A 25557-nucleotide genomic window follows, 5' to 3' on the forward strand; every position below is an offset into this window, starting at 1 on the left:
CTGCACAGTTAGAAATACCTACGTGCTTGCTTGGCATGTGCCACGGCCCTACGTTCAATCTGCAGCACAACAGAACAAAAAAAGCCTGAGATGCTCATTATGTATGGTGTGTATCTTGCTATAAATAAATTTAAAAGAAAGAAAAAAGAATCTCACACTGAGGAATCTCCCGTGGCACCCAGTGTCTTGCTCCATGGTGCTCAGGGCCCAGTGCAGAGCCTAGTGCAGGACACAGTAGTCTCCTGAGGGCATTTCCAGGAGGAGAGCCACCTCGTGGATACAGGGAAGGGCTTCACAAGTGAAACTGGATCTTTTTATTTTGGGGGGTGGGCGGGCACTGGGGACTGAACTCAGGGGCACTTTGGCTACTGAGCCATATCCTCAGCCCCATTTTGTGTTTTATTTAAAGACAGGGTCTTGCTGAGTTGCTTGGGGCCTCCTCACTAAGTGGCTGAGGCTGGCTTTGAACTCACGACCCTCCTGCCTCAGCCTCCAGAGCCGCTGGGATGACAGGCGTGCGCCATCGCAGCCAGCTGAAATTGGATCTTACAGACAACTGTGATCTCCGAGACAGAGGTCTGTGCGCATGGGGTCCTGAAGTCACAGCTATCCTTATGCACATTTTCCAGATCAGCGGGGGTGAGGGTAAGGAGGATCAGGCCACTTGCCCAACAACCCACAGCTAGTGCAGTGAGCAGGTGGGTGCTGTCCCTCATCTAAGACCCACAGTCCCCCAACATTTACAAACAGCAAAGCACTGAAAGATGCTAACGGGAAACCAGGGCTCGGCTCACCATTGATGCAGCCGACTTCATCACTCATGTCCTTGCAGTCATGCTCCCTGTCACACTGCCGGCTACCATGGATGCAGGTCCCATCGGAGCACTGGAATTCATCAGGGCGGCAGGTGGCCACAGCTAAGAAAGAAAAGAATGTTCTGATTTTCCACGGAGGGGCAACTGGAGAGAAAGAAACACAGTGCTCTGCCTTTGTCCAGAGTTCTCCTTTCAATAGTTTCAGCCACACATTCAACTGCAGTCTCAAAATATTAATGGCACACATACACAAGGGAATATTACTTGTGAATAAAATTATGGCATCTGCAGGTAAATGGATGGAGTTGGAGAATATCATGCTAAGCAGGAGAAGCTCATCTCAAAAATCCAGGGGATGAATGTTTTCTATGATAAGTGGATCCTAATCCATATGGGGGGGTGGGGCATGGGATAAATTGGAGGAACTCTGGATGGTGCAAAGGGGAGGGGGGAGATGGAAAAGGGGTAGGAGAGATGGTGGAGTGAGGCGGACATCATCACCCTAGGTACATGTATGATTGCACAAATGGTGTGACTCTACTTCACACAGAAGTGCAAAATTCTCCTCCATTTGTGTCTGATAAATGGAAGAAGCTTTCTACGGTCATGTGTAACTGATTAGAACTAATAAATAAATAAATATTAATGGAAAAATTATAAATATCAACAATTCTTTAGGTTTAAATTGTGCCCTGAGTATCACAATGAAGCCTTGTGCCATCCCATAGTACCTAGCTCAGGAAGTGAGCCATCTTTCTTTCCAGTGTATCCATGCTGTATATGCTACTAGCCTGATGGTCTCTAAACAGCTACCTCGGTTATCAGATCAACTGTCACAGTACTGCAATGTTCTTATTCAACTAATCCTTATTTTCCTGAATAATGCTCCCAGAGTACTAGAATGGTGATGGTGACAATTTTGCTACTGTATAATAATTATTCTATTATTAGCTATTGTTGTTAATCTTTTCCTCTGTATAACTTATAAATTAAACTTTTGGGGGGAGATACTGGGGTTTCAACCTGAGGCCTTACACATGCTAGGCAAGTGCTCTGCCACTGAGCGACCCCCCACATTTTATTTTATTTTGGAACACAGTCTTGCTAAGTTGCTGAGGCTGACCTCAAACTTGGGATCCCCCATCTCAGCCTCCTATGCAGCTGGGATTACAGTTGTGTGCCAGTGCACCCAGCCAGAACTCAAATTTTTAACTCACAATATATCTTTGCATTAGGAAAAAAAAAAAAAAAAAAAGCAAGCCTGAATGTGCCTATATCAAAACATAAACCTGATGGCTGAAATGGTTGAAAAGGAGATTTTGGCTTTCATGGTCTGAATTCAGGGTAAGGTTAAATGGCCATTCTATGCCAAGGTTTCCCCATCTGTAACGAGGGGTGGAGGAAGCCTGCTCATGAATTCTGGGGGACAAATGAGTTTCTGTCAAGTTTTACAATAAATCATACAGAATGCTATCGATCATTTCATAAAATGTGACTTTAAAAATCAGTGTAGGGCTGGGGGTGAAGCTCTGGACTTGTTTAGCCTGCACAAGGCCCTGGGTTCAATGCTCGGCACCAACAAAACCAAACATCGTAGCTACACCCACACAGTGCTTAACTCTGAACACTACGAAAACCCCCAGGAAAACGAAGTCTGGATACACAGTGGAGCTAACCAACGTGTTTAAGGAACCAAAACACTGAGCTAGATCCAGAGTCACGTTTTTTATCTGAACTCTCCAACACACAAACCACGGACCACGTATAGCTATTTAACTTTTAATTACTTAAAATTCAGTAAAGTTGGGCTGGGGTTATGGCTCAGTGGTAGAGCGCTTGCCTAGCATGTGTGAGGCACTGGGTTCAATTCTCAGCACCACATATAAATAAGGAAAATAAAGTCTATCAGCAACTTATATATTAAAAAAACAAAATTCAGTAAAGTTCAAAATTCTGTTCGCCAGGTGAACATGCCACACTGGCCATGCAGGGTCCTGGGATATTGCTACCACTGCAGAAAGTTGCACTTGGTGGCCCTGGAACCCAATCAAAGCCTATAAGATCGATGCAGTTGCCCAACCCTATCAGGTGCAACCAGTGCATAGTGAAGTCAAGTGCTCAGCCAAAGGTCACAAAGCTTAGTCGTTACCAACCAGGCCTGAAACCCAGGATTCTTTCTGGGTCAATAATACTGCAACTTGCAGCTCGCTTCCTGTGGTGTTCTGCATGTGGTCTGTCTCCCGTGGGTTACTGTGCTGGAAGCTTGAACCCAGTGTGGTGGAACCTCTAAGAGCTGGGGTATAGGGCTGGGGCTGTAGCTCAGTTGGTAGAGTGCTTGCCTTGCATTCACAAGGCCCTGGGTTCAATCCCCAGCACCCCTGCCCCCCCCCCAAAAAAAGAGATGGGTTATAAATCACTATGGAAAGCAGTATGGAGATTCCTTAGAAAACTTGGAATGGAACTACCATCTGACCCAGCTGTCCCACTCCTCAGTTTATACCCAAAGAACTCAAAATCAGCATACTACAGTGACACAGCCACATCAATGTTTACAGCAGCTCAATTCACGATAGCTCAACTATGGAACCCACCAAGATGCCCTTCAACAGAGGAATGGAGAAATGGAAAAAGAAAATGTGGGGGGCTGGGGTTGTGGCTCAGTGGTAAGGTGCTTGCCTAGCCCATGTGAAAAACTGAGTTTTATCCTCAGCACCACATAAATAAATAAACAAACAAACAAACAAACAAACAAAAACAGGACTACGGTTGTGGCTCGGTGGTAGAGTGCTTGCCTAGCTCATATGGGGTCCTGGGTTTGCTCCTCAGTACCACCTAAAGATAAATAAAGGTAAGAAAGAAAGAAAATGTGGTACATACACACAATGAAATATTACTCAGCCTTAAAGAAAATGAAATTAAGGCATTTGCAGGTAAACAGAACTAGAGCATATCATGCTAAGTGAAATAAGCCAGTCCCAAAAAACCCTAAAACAGAATGTCTTTCTCTAATAAGCAGAAGCTGATCCATAGTGGGGCGAGGGGATATGAAATAATGAAGAAACTTTGTGTTGAAGGGAGGGAAGGAAAGAGAGGGGCTGTGGGGATGAGAAGGACGATAGAAAGAGACAGACATTATTACTGTATATACATGTATGATTACAGTATTGGAACAACTCTGCACCCTGTTCAGCCAGAGGAATGAAAAGCTATGCTCCATTTGTGTAGTATATGTCAAAATATATCTAAAATACTGTAAAATTAATTAATTAATATAAAAAAAAACCAGACTTGGTGCAGAGTGAGAGAGCGTCACTAGCCTCTTCTTTGTCTCTGACTTCCTGCCTCACCTGTAATCTCTCCCTCTTATACACACTCCCTGTGCCATCTGCCAAGCTGATGCCAATGCCTTAAATTCTCAGAACTGCATTAAATAAACTTTTTCATTTATAAAGTTCCCAGCCTCAGGTATTTTGTTATAGTAAACCAAATGAACTAGCATACTCCCCTTTCAAAAAAAGATTTGCATGCCTGTAACCCCAGCTACTTGGGAGGCTGAGGCAGAAGGATTACAACTTTGAAATTTCAGAAGCTTAGTGAGATCCTGTCTTAAATTTAAAAAAATTTAAAAAGGCTGGGAACCGTAGGGCACACTTGTAATCCCAGTGACTCAGAGGCTAAGGCATGAGGATTGTGAGTTCAAAGCCAGCCTCAGCAACTTATTGAGGTGCTAAGCAACTCAAAGCCTGTCTCTAAATAAAATTCAAAAAAGGGCTGGGGATGTGGCTCCATGGTTAGGTGCCCCTCAGGTCCATCCCTGGTATCACAAAAACATAAAAGACAAGTCTGCTCTGGGGGCTGCTTCCTCCTTGATGGGATCAGTACAGAAGCAGTACAGAACCAACTCGGGCTAGGGAGGGAGCTCGGGGTCAAGTGCTCGCCTGCCACAGGCAAAGCCCTGGGTCACCTCCAGTACCACCCACAGCTACCCGCAGGCCCCCGCCTAGGGGACAGTGACAAGACCCTCTGCACACATACTGCAGTTCTCCTCGTCGGACTTGTCCTTGCAGTCAGGGCCGCCGTCGCACCTCCAGCTGCCGTGGATGCACTCGCCGCTGCCACAGTGGAACTCAAGGGAGGAACAGGGGCCGGAGTCCCGCTGGGGGCTGGACGTGTCGCGGCCCCCGCAGTGCTGGGGCCACTCGTCTGAGCCGTCCTCGCAGTCGGGCTCCCCGTCGCAGGCCCACAGCTCGGGGATGCAGACGGAGCTGTTGCAGCGGAAGTTGGCGGGGCCGCAGGTGGTCACCGGGCAGGAGCCCTCGTCCGAGCCGTCCAAGCAGTCCCGGTCCCCGTCACAGACAAAACTCTGCGAGATGCACTTGCCGTCGTGGCAGCGGAACTCGTCCTGGGAGCAGGTCTTGGCAGCTGCGGAGACAGACGGGAGGCGGCCACCCTGTCACCGCGGAGGCGCCCACATCCCAACACCAGTTGGGTGGGACACTGGCTCGCAGCGGCCGCAGTGCACTTAGCTGAGACCTGGAGGGGCACCGGGTGGCGAGCGCAGGCCCCAGCACGCTCTGCGGCACGGGGAGCAGCCCTGGGTCTGATCCCAGGCACCAAAAAACAAGAAAGAAACCTACAGCAGGCCTGTCCCTGATCCACGGCCTCACTTTCCACAGATCCGGTGCCTGGCACTGAGTCTAGCCTAAAAATAGTAAATAGACCAGCAGCTCGGGAGGCTGAGGCAGGAGGATGGCCAGTGTAAAGCCAGCCTCAGCAACAGCGAGGGCTAAGCAACTCAGGGAGACCCTGTCCCTAAATAAAACCCAAAATAGGGCTGGGGCTGTGACTCAGGGGTTGAGTGCCACCAAGTTTCATCCCTGGTACCAAAAAAAAACCCATATATATATATATATATATCCCCACACACACATATATAATACACATATGTGATGGAAAATCCAGAAATAAACAACCCATAAGTTTTGTTGCTCCTCTGTGTGTGTGCAGCTGGAGGAGATCCCATTGAGGGCCTCACCTGTGGGAGGATGGGGCTCTACCACTAGCCACAGCCCAGCTCTTGTAAGCTTTAAATTCCTTTTAATATAATATCTTTATTATTTCAAAATATTATTTCATAATATTTTAGAATTATCATATGATTATACATTATTTCCTAATATATAATATAAATTTATATAAAATTCATAAAAATCATGTTGTTACATTATTTTATTTTATGAGAAATAAAATATGTTTATAAGATTATTTTATTACCTATAATGTTATTTTATAATATGAGGTATACTGTCATGAATAACTGAGCTCAGCCTCACAGGGTGGCTGGCAGTGGTCATGGTGGCTCACAGCTGCATGGGCCAGGTGGCAGGCACTCATCAAGAACAGCCTGAAGCTGGACATGGTGGTGCACACCTGTAATCCCAGGCTCAGGAGGCTGAGGGAGGAGGATCGAGAGTTCAAAGCCAGCTTCAGCAACTTAGCAGGGCCCTAAGCACTCAATGAGACCCTGTCTCTAAATAAAATACAAAAAAGGGCTGGGGAAGTGGCTCAGTGGTTGAGCCACTGAGTTCAGTCCTGGGTCCCCCCTCAAAAAAGAACAGCCTGAGGGTGCTCGGCAACCCTGGGACAGGCACTCTCTCCTCCACTGCAGTGCTCCTTGTCATAATGGAATTTGAGAGCTGAGATACAGCCCTTTGGGGTACAACGTTTGTCCACTTCCCACTCCCCAGGGCCCTGGTAGGCTCTGGCACAGGCTGGACCTGTCACACACAAATGGCCTGGGGTGGGCAAGCTACTGGGACACACTTACAACAGTTTTGCTCGTCTGAGCCATTCTCACAGTCCATTTGGCCATCGCATCTCCAAGAGTTAGGAATGCAGCGGTTGGCATGGCCCCCACAGCTGAAGTCCCCCGATTTGCAGGTGATGGACACTAAGAGAGAAAGAAGATTAAACCCTAACTCGAATGCAGATCAGCTGGTGTCCCAAGGCCCACCTTTGTCAAAGAAAGCTCCAGAACTTTTCAGAAAGTGGAGGCCAACCCTAACTTTATAAGTCAAAACGAAGATCATGTGATGGTATTTGTTAAAAATTAGACATTGAGGGGCTGGGGTTGTGGCTCAGCGGTAGAGTGCTCGCCTAGGACGTGTGAGGCCCTGGTTCGATCCTTAGCACCACATAAAAATAGATAAACAAAATAAAGGTATTGTGTCCAACTACTACTAAAAAATAAATATTTTAAAAAAATTAGACATTAGGTGATGCAAAGGTTTTGCAGGAGCTAGAGGTGGTGGCTGAGCAGCACTGTGAAGGCATTTACGCTTCTGAGCTATTCGCTTTATATTAGGGGAAATTTACCTCAATAAAGATATGGCCAGAGAGGCTGAGGTAGCACTCAGTGGTAGAGCGTTTAGTTAGCAGGCACGAGGCCCTGGGTTTCAACCTGGCACCACACACATTCAAAAAAAAAAAAAAAAAAAGAAGGAAGAAAATTCTAGTACAAGCTGAGGAGCCTTTGTCTGAAATGCAAATGCTTGGAATCAGAAGAGTTTCAAATTTGGGGTTTTGTAATATTTGCATACATATAATGAGATGTCTTGGGGATGGGACCCAAGTCTAAGGAAATTCATTGATGTTTCCACGTACACTTTATATGCACACCTTATATGCACACCTTATATGCGGGTAATCCTATATACTATCTTTAGAGCACCTGGGTTTTGACTGTGACCCTTCACATGAGGTCAAGTGTGGAATTTTCCACTTATATATCAACACCCAAAAAATTTTGGATTTTGCTGGGCAAGGTGGTACACACCTGTAATCCTACCAACTTAGGAGACTGAAGTAGGGAGATCACAAGTTCAAGGCCAGTCTCAGCAATTCATTGAGGCCCTAAACACCTCAGTGAGACATGTGTCTCAGTAAAATACAAAAAAGGTCTGGGGATATGGCTCCGTGGTTAAGTACCCATGAGTTTAGTCCCTGGCACAAAAAAAAAAAAAGGCTGGGGATATAGCATTTCCAGGTTCAATCCCCAGTACCTAATAATAACAATAAAGGTTGGATTTTGAAGGATTTCAAATCATGGATTTTTGGATAAAGGATGCTCAACCTGGAACATCTCTCCCCATCTCCTAATTTGTGGTTCATTCATTCACTTGGCCACTTGTGTACAAGTCATTATTAAAAAGAGTCAGGAGGGGCTGGGATGTAGCTCAGTGGTGGAGTCGGGGTAGATGGTGGGGCATGCTCAAAGGAACTCACTGCATGTCTCCTGGGATTCGTCGGAGCCATCCTGGCACTCGGGGCTGCCGTCACAGACCCACTTGTAGGAGATGCATTTTCCATCCAGACATTGAAACTCGTTTCTCCCACACTTGCCTTCCACTGTGAGAGAAGAAAAGGGGAAGAAGAAAGTTGCTCAATACTAGAATCGGAAACTGACCACATTTCGCATTTCTGTTTCCTGTCAACCAAAGAATGAAACAGAAATGTAATCCCATCCATCACAGTCCATTCCCAGGAAATTAAACAGAATGAAATATCAAAACCCCAAGGACAGTGGAGGATGCAATGAATAAACTCTTTCTTTTGATTTTGCCAATCACATTGAAGGTTCTGACACCCTGGCTATTGAATGCAAAGTACAGATCCACTGAGATATAGGAACAAAATATTAGAACTTCTGTGCACAGCAATAAAGAAATTAGCTAGGTGTAGTGGTACGCGCCTGTAATCTCAGTGGCTTGGGAGGCTGAGGCAGGAGGATCTTGAGATTGAGTTCAGCGTGGGCAATTTAGTAAGGCTCTAAGCAACCTAGCAAAACCCTGTCTCTAAATAAAATATAAAACGGGCTGGGATGTAGCTCAGGAGTTAAGTACCCCTGGGCTCAATCCCTGGCACCAAAATAAATAAATCTAATTAAATTAAATAAAAAAGGGCTGGGGATGTAGCTCAGTATTTAACTGCCCTCTGGGTTCAATCCCTGGTACCAAAAATAAAATAAAATAAACTTCCATAGGAAAGTAAAAACTTGAATTTTTGGACAAAAGCGAAGACATTGTAAATACCCAGGAAATTTCCCCAAGTATATGATGTTTGTATATTAAAAAAGAGACCAAAATGCTAATATCTGCATATAGTTTTGATTTAGCTAGGTAAACTTAGCAATACTCAAAATTAAAAATAAAAAAAAAAAAGGAAGGAGCGGGTTGGGACTGTAGCTCAGTGGAAGAGCACTTGCCTACCTTGTTGGAAGCCCTGGCTCCAATCCTTAGCGCCAAATAAAAATAAACAAATAAAATTAAAAAGGCATTCTGTCCATCTATAACTACAAAAAAATTAAGGACTGTAGTGCTCAGTCCATACCCATACCAAAAAAAAATTCATATATTTATATATCTAAGATATAGGACCATGGACCATTTGGGAAAAAGAAGTCTTTAGGGGAAGCTATGTGAACACAAGACCTTGGGACCAAGGCTCAAGGCACATCCTTGGCTAAAATAAAGAATTGTGGTTTCTACCAAGATTCAGAGCCATTTTCAGATGAAGATGACCCACTGCCCCAAAGAAACAGAAAGAACTTGCCCAATACATCTTTCCAGGCCATGACTCTGTGGCCAGTACTTCCTCCTCCCATCTCAGTTCCTCTCAGACACATCCACCTGCAGATCTGTAAATTACCAGTCAGAAACTTCCTCTGCCAGCAAGAGAGAGATGCCAGGATGTCACAAGATTTCACCCCTCTACCCGGCCCTCAACACCAACAATGGCAACATCAAGGAAGGTCCTTCCTTTCACAGAACTGCATGGAAAGTGCAGCGTCACCAGTTCTGATGCTGGTTCACCTAAATGTTTTACAACTTCAAACCCCACTGTGGTCCCTTCTGAGGCACTTCCCCTCCTCCTTTGCTCAGTTAACCCCCATTGTTTGTTCAGGTCAACATGGATGCTAACCTGCTACAATAAAAAACTGGGTTAGGACCATGACCTCCAAGTATATTTTTTTCTCACCCTACCACATTATGTAGAAAAGATCTCTGTACTTATGTATCTCCCAGCCCAGAATTAAAACTCTTTGAGGAGGGTTGGGGATACAGTTCAGTTGGTAGAGTCTTCCCTCGCATGCACTGGGTTCAATCTCCAGCACCACCAAAAAAAAAAAAAAAAAAAAAAATTTTTTTTTTTTTGAGAATAAGGGATGTTATTGTCATTCTTGCAGCATGATGCAGTCTCAGCCCAATTCCTGACATGGACACAATCACTGCATTCAACAGGTATGCACAGAATCATGACCTAGGAAAGCAGGGGTGCCTCAGTGGTAGAACAAGTGCTTAGCATACATGAAGCCTGGGTTTCTACTCCTAGCACCAAAAAGGAAGAGAAGAAAAGAGAAAAGAAAAGTCATGGCCTGGTTCATCACCTGACTTGGATAAAAGGGCTGCTCTTCCACACTTGAAAGGGTAATAGGACAGAATCTATCAAAATTTAAAATGCCAAGTAAATCCTTATGATTCTGCAGAAATACTAACACATATGCACATAGATAGTAAGTTCAAGGATGCCCAGTGAATCCTTCCTTTATATAATAGTGAAAAGAAGGAAGAACTGGCTGAAATTTGAAAATACTATTGCAAATTCAGTGGTGCTCCCTTTGAAAGGTGAGGCCTGATGCTTTTCTTCAGGAGTGTGTACTACACATTGAGGGACTTGCTTCTACCAAATAGGAAAAATGAAGGTGATGGGGAGTTGCTGAGAGCCACAGTCGGAATAGCCCCTAGCATTTTGCCAACAGTAATGGTTGACAGGCGAGGCATTACTATCCGCCTCGGCCGCTACTTTTGAGTTCTCCCTCTACTTTGGAGTTCTCGTGGGGATTCCCGGAGAGTTCCCATTGGTTGGGGTAGTGCAGGAGGAGGGATTTCCGGAGGAGATATTTCCGGTTGCTGGTTCCTGGACAAGCCGCATGGCGTTCGGGAGGATTCCCGGGGAGCATTTGTGGAGTGTGCTGGTGGAGTTCAGAAATAAAGTTTGTTCCTGCTTCAGTGGCTCGTGATTTGTGCCCAGCCAGGCTGCAGCAGGGAGTCATTTCAGAGCCTAGGTCACCAAAGGCACTATAGCTTCTTGCATCTCTTACTGCATGGAATGTCAGCTGCTTGTCATGAGGTCACTCAAGTAGCCCCAGGGAGAGGTCCATACAACCGGTAAATAAAGCCACTAGGTGGTCCTTCAACCCTAGCCAAGCCTTCCTATACCTACAGCCCCTGCAAATATGGTTTTTGCAGTGCATTTTAACAGCAACTTGGTGAAATTCCCCATGCTACAACCATTTAGCAATGCTGCTTCCAAATTTCTGACCTACAGAAACAATGAAACAATAATGTCTTTATTTTTGTTGTTGTTGTTTGATTGATAAATTGGGGGTTTATCACTGAGCTACACTGCCAGTTTCTTTTTCTTTTCTTTCTTTTGAGACAGGGTCTCACTAAGTTGCCCAGGCTGGCCTCAAACTTGCCATCTTCCTGCTTCAGTCTCCAGAGTTGCTGGGATTATAAATGTGCGCCACCACACCTGACGGTAATATGTTGTTATAAGGCACTAATTTTTGGAGGAACTTGCTATGCTGCAATAGATAATTTTTTTTTTTTTTAAAGAGAGAGAGAGAATTTTTTAATATTTATTTTTTAGTTTTCGGCAGACACAACATCTTTGTATGTGGTGCTGAGGATCGAACCCGGGCCGCACGCATGCCAGGCGAGCACGCTACCACTTGAGCCACATCCCCAGCCCTGCAATAGATAATTAAAATATAACCTAATGTGAAAGGTATCTCTAGTGGGTTAGAAGCAGAGCTCAGTGGCAGAACAACTGCCCAGCATGCACAAAGCTGTGGATTCCATCTGCAGCACTGCAGGGAAAAAGTCTATCTATAGACATCATTATATACATATGTAAGCATAGTATATGAAATATAGAGCACCTATAGAATATTATATAGATTTACTTATATCTATGTTTATAACCATACATCTATTATATGGCTATGATTAAAATATCACATTACACATGCATTTTACATTTCCATGTCTGTTAAATATTTTTTTTTTAAAGAGAGAGTGATGGAGAGAGAGAGAGAGAGAATTTTTTTAATATTTATTTTTTTAGTTATTGGTGGACACAACATCGTTGTTTGTATGTGGTGCTGAGGATTGAACCCAGGCCGCACACATGCCAGAGGAGCGCGCTACCGCTTGAGCCACATCCCCAGCCCCTCTGTTAAATATTTGTTATACAGATTCACACTTATATTTATACCTATGTATCTATTACATATATAATAGATTTACATGCATTTATATCAATATTACATATTATATAGGCATACATATATATTTTATAGATATTTTATGTTTTATAGATCTCTATGTAGATATATGTAATACAGGATATGATTTGACTATGATTCAATCCATCCAAATTCATATTGGAATTTCCCTCCCAGTAACTAGGACGCGGCCAGCCAATGATAGCAAGTAGAGGTCAGCCCAGGCAACTTAACCAGACCCTGTGTCAAAATTTAAAAAAAAAAAACACAACAGGGTTGGGGTTGTAGCTCAATGGTATAGCACTTGCCTAGCATGTATGAAACACTGGGTTCGATTCTCAGCACCGCATATAAATAAATAAATAAATAAATAAATAAATAAATAAAATAGAGGTCCATTGACAGCTAAAAAAAATAATTTAAAAAGTAAGTAAAATCAGGGGCTGGGGCTGGGGCTGTAGCTCAGTGGCAGAGCACTTGCCTAGCATGTGTGAGGTACTGGGTTCAAACCTTAGTACCACATAAAAATAAATAAATAAAATCAAGGTATTGTGTCCAACTACAACTAGAAAATAGATATTTAAAAAAATTTTTTTTTAAAGAAAATCAAGTGAAATCAGGGAATGTAGTTCTGTGACAAAGCAACACTGAATTCAATTCTCTGTACCAAAAAAAAAAAAAGGAAAGGAAGGAAGAGAAAAAAGTCTCCCGGTGTGCGGATATGAGAACTAGAGGGACTTTGAAGCCATCGGGCTGGTGAGAGGGAGTCACGCAGTTCTCGCGAGACCGGATCAGTTACGGGAGCCGGCGGTTATAAAGCAAGCTGCCCCCCAGGCTTCTCCCCTCCGCATGCGCAGTGTGTGCACTTTGCCTTTCAGCTTTTTCCGGGCAGGTTGAGGTGGTCCTGTGCTGGCCTTTCAACCTTCAGAACCGTGAGCTAAATAATTTTCCTTTATGTACAATATATTTTAACACATAGAATATCTACATGGATATCCAAGTAAAATATATGATAATGTGACTCCTCCACAGCCATCGAAAGGGTGACGTCAGTCATCCACCAGGGGACACGGCGGCCCACAACGTACTACGCCGGGAAAAGCCAGGTGCAGAAGTTTGTAGTAGTTCCCGGTAATCCGCTATATCTGGGTGTCGCATAGGAAATCACGGCAAGGGGGCTTTAGGAGTGTTTGGTTTTAAGAATGCTTTATTCTTGAACCTTTTAAAAAAAAAAAGAAAGAAAGAAAGAAAAGAAAAGAAAGAAAAAGAAAAAGAAGTCACACAGGTGGCTGGGTGCAGTGGCGCATGCCTGTAATCCCAGCAGTTTGGGAGACTGAGGCAGGAGGCCGAGGCAGGAGGATGGCGATTTCAAAACCAGCCTCAACAATTTAGCAAGACGCTAAGCAACTCAGTCAGACCCTGTCTCAAAATACAAAAAAGGGTTCGGGATGTGGCTCAGGTTAAGTACCCCTGAGTTCAATCCTTGGTACCAAAAAAGAAAAAAGAAAAAAAAATCACACAGGAGAACCTAGAGGTAGGTCAGTGCTTGTCTCTGGCTTTAGCCCTCCTTGCTGTCAGCTGTTTTGGTTGCCTTTGGTAGTTTTAACCATTAGGCTGAGGCAGGAGACCTCAGGATGCCCTTGAACATCTCATTCAACCTTGACCTTAGGTTTAGGGTTGGGGGTGATCTAGTTGAAGAATCACCTTCTTAGAGAACTGGACACCACCATGTTGTTAAGACTTTATTCCTTTGTTTTGTTTGTGGTCTGGGGATCTAGTCCAGGCCCCTATTATACGTTATTACCATGCCCTGGTTTACTTCTATAAACTCCAAACTTCCAGATGAGTATTCTTTCACTTCCTAAAAATCTGTGAATCAAAATTAAACTAATATTTAGTTCTTTTTGGTATATTTTGATTTCTTCATAAATGCATAAGGCCCTGAGTTTAATCCCTAATACACACAAAGAGTGATTTTTGAAAGACCATTCTTTAGATTTACTTCTCTATGTATGTATGTATTGGTGCATTTATTTGAATTTTCAAATACACATGGACAGACAGAAACATCTGACTTACATATCTGGTATAAGGATCCATGTAAGAAATATCTGCCCCTTTATCCATTCTGCACCGATAGCTCACTCAGGATTTTTATAGATTCTCTGAGAGGCACTGTCATAAGGTGCTTAGACAGCCCTGGGTTTAATTAGCTTTCCATGCTATTTAACTAGAAAAGCTTGGGTAACTGACTTAACCTTGCTGGGCCTCAATTTCTTCATCTGTGAAATGGGTGAGAACAGTGGTTCCTATTTCCCAGAGGGTATCATGGGGATTAAAAGAATAGAACAAAAAAGGAACCCTACCCAGATGCTGACATAATAAACATCAACTTAAAAGCAGAGATATAGAGGGCTGAGGTTGTAGCACAATGGTGGAGTGCTGGCTAGCATGTGTGAGGCACTGGATTTGGTCCTCAGAATCACATAAAATTAAATAAACCAGGTATGGTGGCACATGCCTATAATCTCAGCAGCTAGGAAGGCTGAGGCAGGAGGAGCACAAGTTCAAAGCTAGCCTCAGCAAAAGCGAGGTGCTCAGCAACTCATTGAGACCCTATTTCTAAATAAAATACAAAATAGGGGTGGGATGTGGCTCAGTAGCCAAGGGTCTCTGAGTTTAGTCCCCAGTACCAATAAATAAATAAATACTGAGTTCCATCCTTAGCACCACATAAAAATAAATAAGCCAGCCATGGTGGCTCACACCTGTAATCCCAGCAACTCAGAAGGCTGAGGCAGGAGGTTTACAGTTTCAAAGCCAGCAACTTAGTTAGGCTGTAAGCAACCTAGTGAGACCCTGTCTCAAAATTGGAAAAAAAAAAAAAAAAGTGCTGGGAATGTGACTCAGTGGTTAAGCATCCTTGAATTCAATCACTGGCACCAGGAAAAAAATAAATAAATAAAATTTAGAAAAAAGCAGAGATACAGTACAGGCTGGGCATGGTGGCACACTCCTGTAATCCCCATGGCTTAGGAGGCAGACGCTGGAGGATCATGCAAGTTCGATGCCAGCCTCAGCAACTTCGTGAGGCATGAGGCTGTAAGCAACCCAGGGAGACTGCCTCAAAAAAAAAAAAAAAAAAAAAAAAGAGAGAGAGAGAGATCTATATAGATGTATGTGTAAAATCATAATAATGTGACTCCTCCAACATATTTATCTAATGGTGTATTACTCAGAAATAAGAGCCAAAGGGTTATCACACAAATCAACACAGATCCCCAAAACCTTATGTTGTCTCTGACTTCTTTTGCTCCAGAGTACATACTCTGCATTTATGTTCCATTCTTTTATAGGCAAAACTAATTTTCTAATCCCAAAAATCAAATTAGTGGTTGTTTCTGAGATGTGTTTGTTGTGGGAGGAGTGATTTTGCTGGAAAAGGGCACAATGGAACTTTCTGGGAGGCTAGAAGTATTTTGTATCCTCATGGTAGATGTGTGGTTCATGGATGTAGAGAATGATAAAAACTCATGTAACTGGTCACTTAATATCTGTCCACTTAATAATGTCAATTGTATCTCAATTAAAAACCAAAAAACAGGGCTGGGGTGGAGCTCAGTGGTAGAGAACATTAGTACGAGCAAGGCCCTAGATTCCATCCCCAGCATGGGAAAAGAAAAGATCTTCCAAGATCTTCCAGATTCAAGTTGTGTGCCTCTGGCAGGGGTTAGGAAGCAGTCCAGGTGAGATTAGGAGAGGCATGAGGAGGGCTGAAAGATGGATGGAAGTTGTAATGATGGGGAGATATAAAGGAGGATTCAGAAGAATAAAAAGAACTTGATAACTGTAAGTTCCAAGTAGGCCTGTCCTGAATGGCCCCAGTTGGGAGCCATATGATAGGAATATGGGTAGAAAACAGGAAGGGAAGAGAGAAGCAAATGAGTTCTGAAGTCAGCTGTAGTTACAGGATACTGATAATTCCACTGCCCCATTACTTATCTGAACAGAATAAATCCCTTAGAGGTGCTACAATGTACCCCACACCCTACTGACTCATAGCTGAGTAGTGATTGGGCTAAAAGAAGGAAATGACTCACTCGCACATAGAGTGGGCAAAAAGCAACTAGGATTCCAGGACTTCGATAAAAGGGAAGTTCAGGCACAGGGCACTGGCAATAAAGATCTTCGGGGAGGAGCTTCAGTCACCCCATCTGGCGACAGCAGCTCTGGTGACCATCAATCCATTGCTCTCATCTTTGCATAAGGGACCATGTTACAAACTAAATGTGCCATTTGAAGGACTGACACCTAAAAGCCCCTTATAGAGTGAAAGAAGCTGGGAGTGGTTGCACACTTCTTTTAGCCCACCTACTCAGGAGCTGAGGAAGGAGGATCATAAGTTTAAGACCAGCCTCAGCAACATAGCCAGATCCTGTCTCAAAGACTAAGGAGTCTGGGGGAAGGAGTGCTGGGGGTGTACAGCACCCCTGGCTTCAATCCCCAGTACCACCAAAAAATAAATAAATAAAATAAAATTCCCTCCTTGGACATCAAGTCTTCCTCTAGCTACAATTCAGATTTTTAGCACAGGTGCTCAAGATCTCTGTTTCTTCATGCTAGGGATGCCTACAATATTCTAAGCACTGCACCCTCCCTTAAAAAAAGATCTAAGGGCCAGGCATGGTGGCACATGCCTCTAATCCCAGCAGCTCAGGAGGCTGAGGCTGGAGGACTGTGAGTTCAAAGCCAGCCTCAGCAACTTAGCAAGGCCCAAAGCGACTTAGTGAGACCCTGTCTCAAAATAAAATATATTTTTAAAAAAGGGTTGGCAATGTGGCTCAGTGGTTAAGTACCCCTGGTTTTGATTCCTGGTACTAAATTTTAAAAAAAAGTTTCCTGGCTGGAGCTATCGCTCAGTGGCAGAGTGCTTTGCTTAGCATGCAAAAGCCCTTGGTCCAGGGGAGGGGAGGCGCTGGGGTTGCGGCTCAGTGGTAGAGTGCTCGCCTAGCACGCATGAGGCACTGGGTTCAATCCTTAGCACCACATAAAAATAGATAAAATAAAGATATTGTGTCCATCTACAACTAATATATATATATATATATATATATATATAGTGTCCATCTACAACTAAAAATATATATGTGTGTGTATATATATATATATATATATTTTTTCATATATATATGAAAAAAAGCCCTTGGTTCCACCCCCAGCATTGAAAAAAAAAAATCTCTTACTCGACTCAAAACTTAGCGCTCTCGTGTCATTAATGACAAGCCAGAAACAAAGTTATCGAAACAGAAAAGGAGAACACACATTTCTGCTTTTCATGCCCACATACAAATCAGGTGGTGAATGCTTTCGATGTTTTTCCCAGGCTATTGAACACAGTTGTGGTGCGGAGAAAACAAAATAGTGTATATAATTGTTTCCTTGAAAAAACAAAATCCATTGGCAGTCGCAAACTCAAGTTGAAAATAAATGAGAAATTGAGAAATCAATTGACCACTGAGCAGTGTGTCATGCACTGGTGGTCCCAGCTACTCTGGAGGCTGAGGTGGGAAAATCACTTGAGCCAAGGAGTTAAAACGATTCAGAAGGCTGAGACAGGAGGATTGCAAGTTTGAAACGAGCCTCAGCAACTTAGCGAAACTCTTAAAATAAAAAATATAAAAGGGCCAGAAAGGTAGCTCAGTGGCAGAGCAGCCCTGGATTTCATCCTCAGTACCAAAAACAAGACTAGGGCTGGGGTTGTAGCTCAGCCTAGGGGTTGAGCACTTGCCTAGCATGTGTGAAGCCCTGGGTTCGAGTCTCAGCACCACATAAAAATAAAATAAAGTCCATTGACAACTAAAAAAATGAAGAAAAATTAAAAAAAAAAAAAAAAGGAGAGGCCCTGGATTTCATTTCCAGCACCAACAAAGAAAAACCACAAGACAGGTCAGTGCATGGATGCTTTTTCCCCAAGGCAGGTAAATTTTGTCACCTGTTCCTTTTGGGAAGGGTAGCCTGTCTCTGTCACTGTTCAAGGCTGCTTAATTCCAGAGTCAGTTAGCAACAAAAGGCCATTTGTTTGATATCCAGGAAGGGTGTAAACGCTGTTAATGTACTTAATATGAAAAGGGGACATCAAAAGGCTCATAAAAGCACCAAGCAACAGAAGCATCTAGAGTTGGATCATATCAGAAGAGTAATCCTATAGATAAGAGCAGGAATTTCCTGGAAAGAATAAGGAACTAATTCTCCCAGAAAGGTTTTAATTTCAAGAAAGATCACCCTATAGACACCTCACACACAATAGTTGACTGATCTCGATCTGATTTTTAGCTAAATGAAGGCAAGCTGTTTGGATTCCAACTACTTCCATTCTTAAAGGAAACTGACAAGAAATGAATCAGGAAGTGCTCTGAAGACAGCTGGGAAGCTAGCTGGAGCCGTTAGGGCTACTAAAAACATACAGTATGATGGGGCTCTCTGAAGTCTGGGGAAACAGCCTCCTGGGGAAGAGAAGACATCAGATCCTCAGCCTGGCCAACCAGAGAGACAGGAAATGAAACTGAGCCACTCATGTTAGTCTTGCTCAAGACTTCACTGGCCCACATTTTCTAAAGTGGATCAGTGAGTGAAGGACAAGGTATGGGGTGCACCCTGAGGAAGCTGGCTCTATCCATTCTATATATACATCTAGGTGGCTGAAATAATATATACATCTAGGTGGCTGAAATATCCCAACAGTCATGCTGGCTATTTTGAACCATCCTCTTTCCTTCTCCTCCCAGCGGAAATGGGTGTGTCACAGTGGGAATTTCAAGACAAGACATTCAGAATTCTCCCTCCGAAGCCAAACGCCAGCCAGTAAAACAAAAAAAACTTTTCTATACGGTTGCTCAGGCATTGCCTGTCCTTTTATAGGCTTAAGCGGTTCTGAGTAGGAAAAAGACCATTTAGCTCTTGCTTAAAGCAGCGCTGACTGCCTCTAGGAAGCTAATTTAAAGCCATCTAAGAAAGCTGTAACCGGGACCTTGTACCAACTGGGCTCTTGGCCAAATCTAAATTCAAACTTGCCCTCCTAAAAGGAAAAATCGCCACATGGGCAGCTCGGCCAAACTTCCAAACGAGGCCACCCTAAAGGGTGTGGTCCCCGCCCAGCCCTGGCTGCAAGTCTCAGGTTTGGACCAAGGAGCAATGGGAGTTTCTAAGGTAACATTTCAGCCCTGAGGTCTAAAGGTGGCCTGGGCCACATCTGTGTAATTGACGGGGAGGTGAAGAACAAGGTGGAGCTGGAGAAGAAACTGCAGCCTCTGCCCAGGCGTGCTCAGCCGGTCCTTTCCATGCTCCCGGAAGCAGCTTCAGAACGTGTGGCCTCCTTTGTGACAGGAGCCTCGGAGGGACTCAGCCTGCCCGGGGTACCACGCCAGCCCCGCCCTGCGTATTCACAAGCCATGCCTTACACATCCGCCTCTGACTCCCATTGGACAAGGGGAGTGGCTCGAGGCTCGCCTGTTCAGATTGCGCCCAATGGAAGACTGGGGGCGGGTCTTGGAGGCGGGTCTTGGGGCGGTACCCCTGGGCGATCCCGCGCTGGGAGCATGGGAGGTTACACAGTCCCAGCCGGCACAAAGCCCATCTGGACCCTACTGCCTGTGGACAGAGGTGAAGAGTATACCAGTCCTCCAAGTTGGGCAGCGGGGGCTTCGAGTCACCCTCGCCCCAAGCATAAGGGATGGAAATCTCAACATTTAGGACTGGATGTCCCAACACCCACTCTGAGGAATTTGCGGTGGCCCCTTCCCTGGCGGAGACTTGGAATAGCCGAGCTAGGTTTCCGCTGATCCTAGAGTGACTCCCGCAATCCTTGCTCCTCCCTCCCAAGAGTATTCTCTCCAGCCGCTTGGGAGGATCCTTGTGCCATGTACCCACAAGTCTCCCGAGCAAGGAGTGATTCTCTTTCGCTCCTCACTTCTAAATTACCAAAAGGCTCCCGGAGATCTGTGGGCTGCCTTTACCCCGCAGGGGATCCTGGAGCAAGCCTTACCTTTAGCCCCCACCGCAGCGAAGAAGAGTAGGGCGACAGCCCAGTGCAGCCCCCAGTCGGCGGTCCTCATGTTCACAGCGTCCACCTACAGTGTCTCCGCCCGGCTACCACCCCTCAGTATCCCTGCTGGAAACCAAGGCTTCGAGCAGCTCACTGGCGACTACACGCGGGGCTAGAGTCATTTGCAGCATTTCTATGTGAGGTTTCTAGTAGGGGGAGGAGTTTGCAGTGGGGTGATTTTCAAAACTCTTCACCTCACTGCGGAGGAGGAGCTTCCAACGGCCGATGTGACATCGGCTTTTTAACCCGTGAAACCCTGACTTAGATTCCATTTCTTTCAAAGCTGCTCCAAAACAGGGGCTTGATTTAGTCCTCCGTGAAGAGTAGATCCCCCCCCCCCCCAGTTGAAATGCGTCTCTTGAAAGATTCCTTGAAATGTCTCAACTTTTGAAACTGCCACGTTTCTTTTTCATTCCCAAAGAATAATCTTCATCCTTTGAAATGCTCCCATGGTCTAACGAGGATCTCCTTTCTGCCGCAAAAGGAAACCAGAAATATTGGAAACTTCCTTTCCTCTTTTCTGTATTTGCCTTTTCCTTTCTAGCAATTGTGGATTTCTAAGTTTAGTTGCATATAGTTTTTGATGGATATTCCAAATCACCTTATAAACAGTAATTAATGAGGAATTTAAATAAACTTTCAGGAAAGTACAGACAAAACATTATTTTGTTTTATCTAGCACTTGGATAAATTATGACCAAAAACATCTCAAAAATCAATTAGCCCAATACCTGGGGTCTGGATAGAAATATTGATTTTAGGGCAGAGTTAAACAAACAGAGGATGGTTTCCTTTCCTCAAAGCCAAATTAGAACCAAACAGGGAATAGGGCTTTCATAGTGAAGCCTGAGAGCTTCACCACAGCTGGCTGATGCAGAGCAACTTTGAAGAATCAAGGAGTCTTTTTTTGGAATTTATTTCTATTTATCTATCTATCTATTTATTTATTTTTGTGCCCAGGATTGAACCCAGAGGCACTTAACCACTGAGCCATATCCTCAGCCATGTGTGTGTGTGTGTGTGTGTGTGTGTGTGTGTGTGTGATGGTGGGGATTGAATACAGGTCCTTGTGTGTGCAAGGCAAGCACCAAGCACTCTACCAACTGAGCTATATTCCCGGCCCTCCCCAAGCCTTTTTTGAGGGAGGGAGGGAGGGAGAGAGAGAGAGAGAGAGAGGGGATTTTTTAATATTTATTTTTTTTTAGTTATCGGCGGACACAACATCTTTGTTTTGTATGCGGTGCTGAGGATCGAACCCTGGCCGCACGCATGCCAGGCGAGCACGCTACATCTTGAGCCACATCCCCAGCCCCTCCCCAACACTTTTTTATATTTTATTTAGAGACAGTGTCTCGCTGAGTTGTCTTGCAAAGTTGCTGAGGCTGGCTTTGAACTTGCAATCTTCCTGCTTCAGCTTCCTGAGCCGCTGGGATTACAGGCAAGTGTTACCACACCCAACTCTTTTTGGAATAATGGGGTGTCCAGAGGCCATCTGCTAAAAAGGTGCCTGTGGGGCTGGGGAATGTAGTGGTGGAGCACTTGCCTAGCATGTGTGAGGCCCTAGGTTCTATCCCCAGCACTGGAAAAAAATAAAATTAAAAGGCACCAATGAGAAACTTGCCTGTACCCCCACAAAGGATCTAATAGGCTGGGAGGAATCCTCAGGGAATGAGCCAGTGTTCTGGGGTTTTGCAAACTATTTAGCAGGGGTGGGAACCTCTCAGGAGGATTCTAGGGAAACCCAAAAGAGAATGCAGAAATGAGAAAGGAGGACAATTAAACCCTGAGAAAAATGATTGCCTGACACAGTGGCTCATACCTGGCCACCAGATACTTGGGAGGCTGAGGCAGGAGGATCACAAGTTCAAGGCCAGCCTGGGTAACTTAGTGAGACCCTATCTCAAAATAAAAAGGGCTGGGGATGTAGTTCAGTTGTAGAGTACCCCTCCAGTACAGGGCGGGGGCCGGAGGGGAAGAGGAAAATGTGATTAATTCAGAGGCGGAAACTTATGAGTGTTTAGTAGTAAGGGGAGCCTTCTGAATCGAACAGACCTTAGGAGCTGGGGCTGCAGCTCAGTGATAGAGCGCTTGCCTAGGATATGTGAGTCACTGGGTTCCATCCTCAGCACCACATAAAAATAAATAAGTAAAATAAAGGTATTGTTTCCACCTACAACCAAATATATTAAAACAAAAACAAAACAGATCTTAGGGCAAGTAAATTAGCTTTCTGAGCCTGTAAAGGGAAATAATTCCTGAGCCTCTTTGTCAGGGTCAAAGTCGCAGGAGATAAATAGCAATCTCCCAGGAAGTTTATAAGGATAAGCAAGTTACAGTAGTTGTTACAACATTTATGAACATGTCCCCACTGAATTTCATTCCTTATCCCATATGCAAAAAAAAAAAAAAAAGAAAGAAAGAAAATTCAGCCAGGTACAGTGTCACACTTCTGTAATCTCAGCTACTCAAGAGGCTGAGGCACGAGATTCACAAGTTCAAGGCCAGCCTGGGCAACTTAGTGAGACTTTATCTCAAAATAAACAGGACCAGGGATGTAGCTCAGTGGCAGAATACCGCTGGGTTCAATCCCCAGTACCACCACCCAAAAATAAGTAAATAAATAAATAAATTTGAATCCCTAGGCTTGGTTTTCCTTTAGAAAAATTACAAGCCATAACAAGCTCTCTTTTGATATCTCACTCTTTCTCTTTCTTTCTTTTCTTTTCTTCTTTTGAGACAGGGTCTCCCTGTGTTGCCCAGACTGGTCTGGAATTCCTGGGCTCCAGCAGTCCTCTTGCTTCAGCCTTCCAAGTATCTGGGACTTCAGGTATGAGTCCTGTGCCTACACTTGCTATCTCTCTTGGTTTTTTTTGTGTGTGTGTTGTTTGTTTTGTTTGTTTGTTTGTTTTTGGTACTAAGGATTGAACCCAGGAGGAGCTATATCCCAAGCCCTTTTCATTTTTTATTTTGAGACAGAGACTAAGTTGCTTAGGGCCGTGCTACATTGCTGAGGCTGGGAACTTGGGATCCTCCTGCCTCAGCCTCCGGAGTCCCTGGGATTACAGGCAAGCACCACCACACAAACCATCTCTCTTTATCCACTTAGAAGTAGTCCTTCTTTCCTAACAGGCATGGAAACAGTCACCAGTAAGTCATCTCTTCCCCAAAGGGACTTAGCTTAAATTACCTGCAGAGTTAAAGATCAGTGTTGGCTTCCAAACTCTCCTAACCGCAGTGTCCCCATCTGCCAACATTTCCAAGACAGACTTCTTAGCCTTCCCACCTGACTGCAGAAATCTCAGATCTCTCCTGTCCCTGCCACCCAAGGCTGTAGTACTGTGTTGCCCTGAGGACAGATCACACCCTATTTTTCTGCTTCTGTTTTGTGGAGCTTCCATAAGCTCCTTGCCCTGCTCACAGGGTTCCCAGGAGGGTCGAGTGAGCTGATGGACGTAACATGATCAGAGCACCGTGGACACATAACAAATGCCATATATAGTTTGCTTTTTTATTTGGCTCCTTTGTGTGCTGCATTATTTTTTCCCTTTTTTCTTTTGATCTCTTTGGGGAAGAGCTGTCTGTTCCTGCCTTCTTCTAGTAGGCATTGAGTAAGTAATCCTTCTATGGGATCCTTTACTTTTTTTTTCTTCCGTATTTGTGTGTGTGTGTTGCTGGGTTGGAACCCGGCCTAGAGCATGCTGGACAATTGCCTTACCACTGAGCACACCCGGATCCAGTGTCTTTGATCTTGATTTGGCATAGGTATCTCATGCGATCTGACAAACAGCCTATCTAATTTGTCCTGGTTTCTTCCTCTAATTCATGCATCGCCTCATATCAGAATAGATTTCCACCCTAACCTTGGCCAACCAGACAGGCTTTGGTCAAGGTAAGACAGGGCAGCTAGGGCCTGGCCTTTGGCCTGCTAGACAATTCGGAAAGGGTAACTACACAGGCCACAATGCCTTCCAATGGGTATGGCTCAGAACATGCCTGGGCTCACCACCACCATCTCCCCCAGATGCCCATAAGCCACATGGGTGCAGATCTTATGGTTTCTTCTAGTGCCTGCTAGGCCATGGCACCAGAAACTGTTAAATTAAGTGAAGGGGCTAGAGTGCACCTTGGTGGTAGCAGCTCATCTAACATGTACAGGCCCTGGGTTCAATCCCAAGTACTGGGAGGGGAAAAAAGCCTGAGAGATAAACAGGACAGGTACTCTATAAACACAGACCTGTGCAGTACCCAGAGAATACAGAGGCTGCTTCTACTATGGGCAGTGGGAAGCTACTAGATAAAAAGTATATTTAAGGGGCTGGAGTTATGGCTCAGTGGTGGAGTGCTTGCCTAGCATATGTGAGGCACTGGGTCCATGAATATCTAAAATTAAAAAAAATTTTAAAAGTGTATTTAAATTTATTTTGAGCAGGTGAAATATTCCTTTTTAAAATATCTTTATTTTATTTTTAATGTGGTGCTGAGGATTGAACCCTGTGCCTCATGCAGGCTAGGTGAGTGCTCTACCACTGAGCCACAACCCCAGCCCCAGGTGAAACATTCCTATAGTTTAAAAGTAAGAAGACTTTTTTCCTAAAATCAGGAACAAGACAAGGATGCCTGCTCCCACCACTCCTATAGGTGTCCTCACCAGAGCAAGTAGACAAGATAAAGAGATATAAGACATCCTAATTGAAAAAGAAGAAATAAAATTATCTCTGCTCACAGACAACATGATCTTCTATGAAAATAACCCTTTTAAAGATGCCACAGAAAGTGCTGGGGGTGTAGCTCCATGGTAGGTCTCCTGCCTAGCAAGGGCCTGGGTTTCATCTCCAGCACTGAAAAAAAGATTCCCAATCACTTCTTTGCAGAAATAAACAGTTTATCCTAAAATTCATATGGACCCTCAAGGGAGCCCAAATAGCCAAAACAATCTTGAAAAAGGAGCAACGTTGGAGGTCTCACACTTCCCATCCATCCAGGTCCTCTCCTTTTTGACAGTTTTTGGACTTCTGCAGTATCCTGCTAGAAACATTAAGCATGTACAAGGAAGTGTGCCTCTATATTTTCTCCACAAAGTGTAGCACCGCTCACTCAGGTCTACACCTCTGCTTTTGCTCACTAAATGTGTCCTATGGCACATTCTGGAGTAGATGACTTTGTAATCAGTCCAGGATGGTCAGGATTTCCACAGGCAGAGGCAGAGGAAGGGAGAGAAGTTGGCTGAGACAGGTGTGGAATGGGGGGAGGTTGAAATAGGGCCAAGATAGAGGCTGGGAGTAGCCTTTGAATGA

General features: G+C 44.4%; 1 protein-coding gene across 1 annotated transcript in view; it reads right to left on the bottom strand.

Annotated features, from left to right (window-relative positions):
- The window catches only part of Ldlr (low density lipoprotein receptor), a 40675-nt gene extending 20289 nt beyond the window's left edge, over positions 1–20386 (bottom strand). Inside the window, exons 1-5 of the mRNA XM_026399791.2 lie at positions 20204–20386; positions 8100–8222; positions 6643–6765; positions 4851–5237; positions 795–917 (exon numbers count right to left, since the gene is read on the bottom strand). Of these exons, the coding sequence (XP_026255576.1) occupies positions 795–917; positions 4851–5237; positions 6643–6765; positions 8100–8222; positions 20204–20273 (826 nt within the window). The 5' untranslated portion in view covers positions 20274–20386. The remainder of the gene's footprint in view (positions 1–794; positions 918–4850; positions 5238–6642; positions 6766–8099; positions 8223–20203) is intronic.
- Between the last annotated feature and the right edge of the window lie 5171 nt (positions 20387–25557).

This window comes from Urocitellus parryii, chromosome 3 (genome assembly GCF_045843805.1).
Source record: "Urocitellus parryii isolate mUroPar1 chromosome 3, mUroPar1.hap1, whole genome shotgun sequence".
NCBI classification, from domain to species: domain Eukaryota; kingdom Metazoa; phylum Chordata; class Mammalia; order Rodentia; family Sciuridae; genus Urocitellus; species Urocitellus parryii.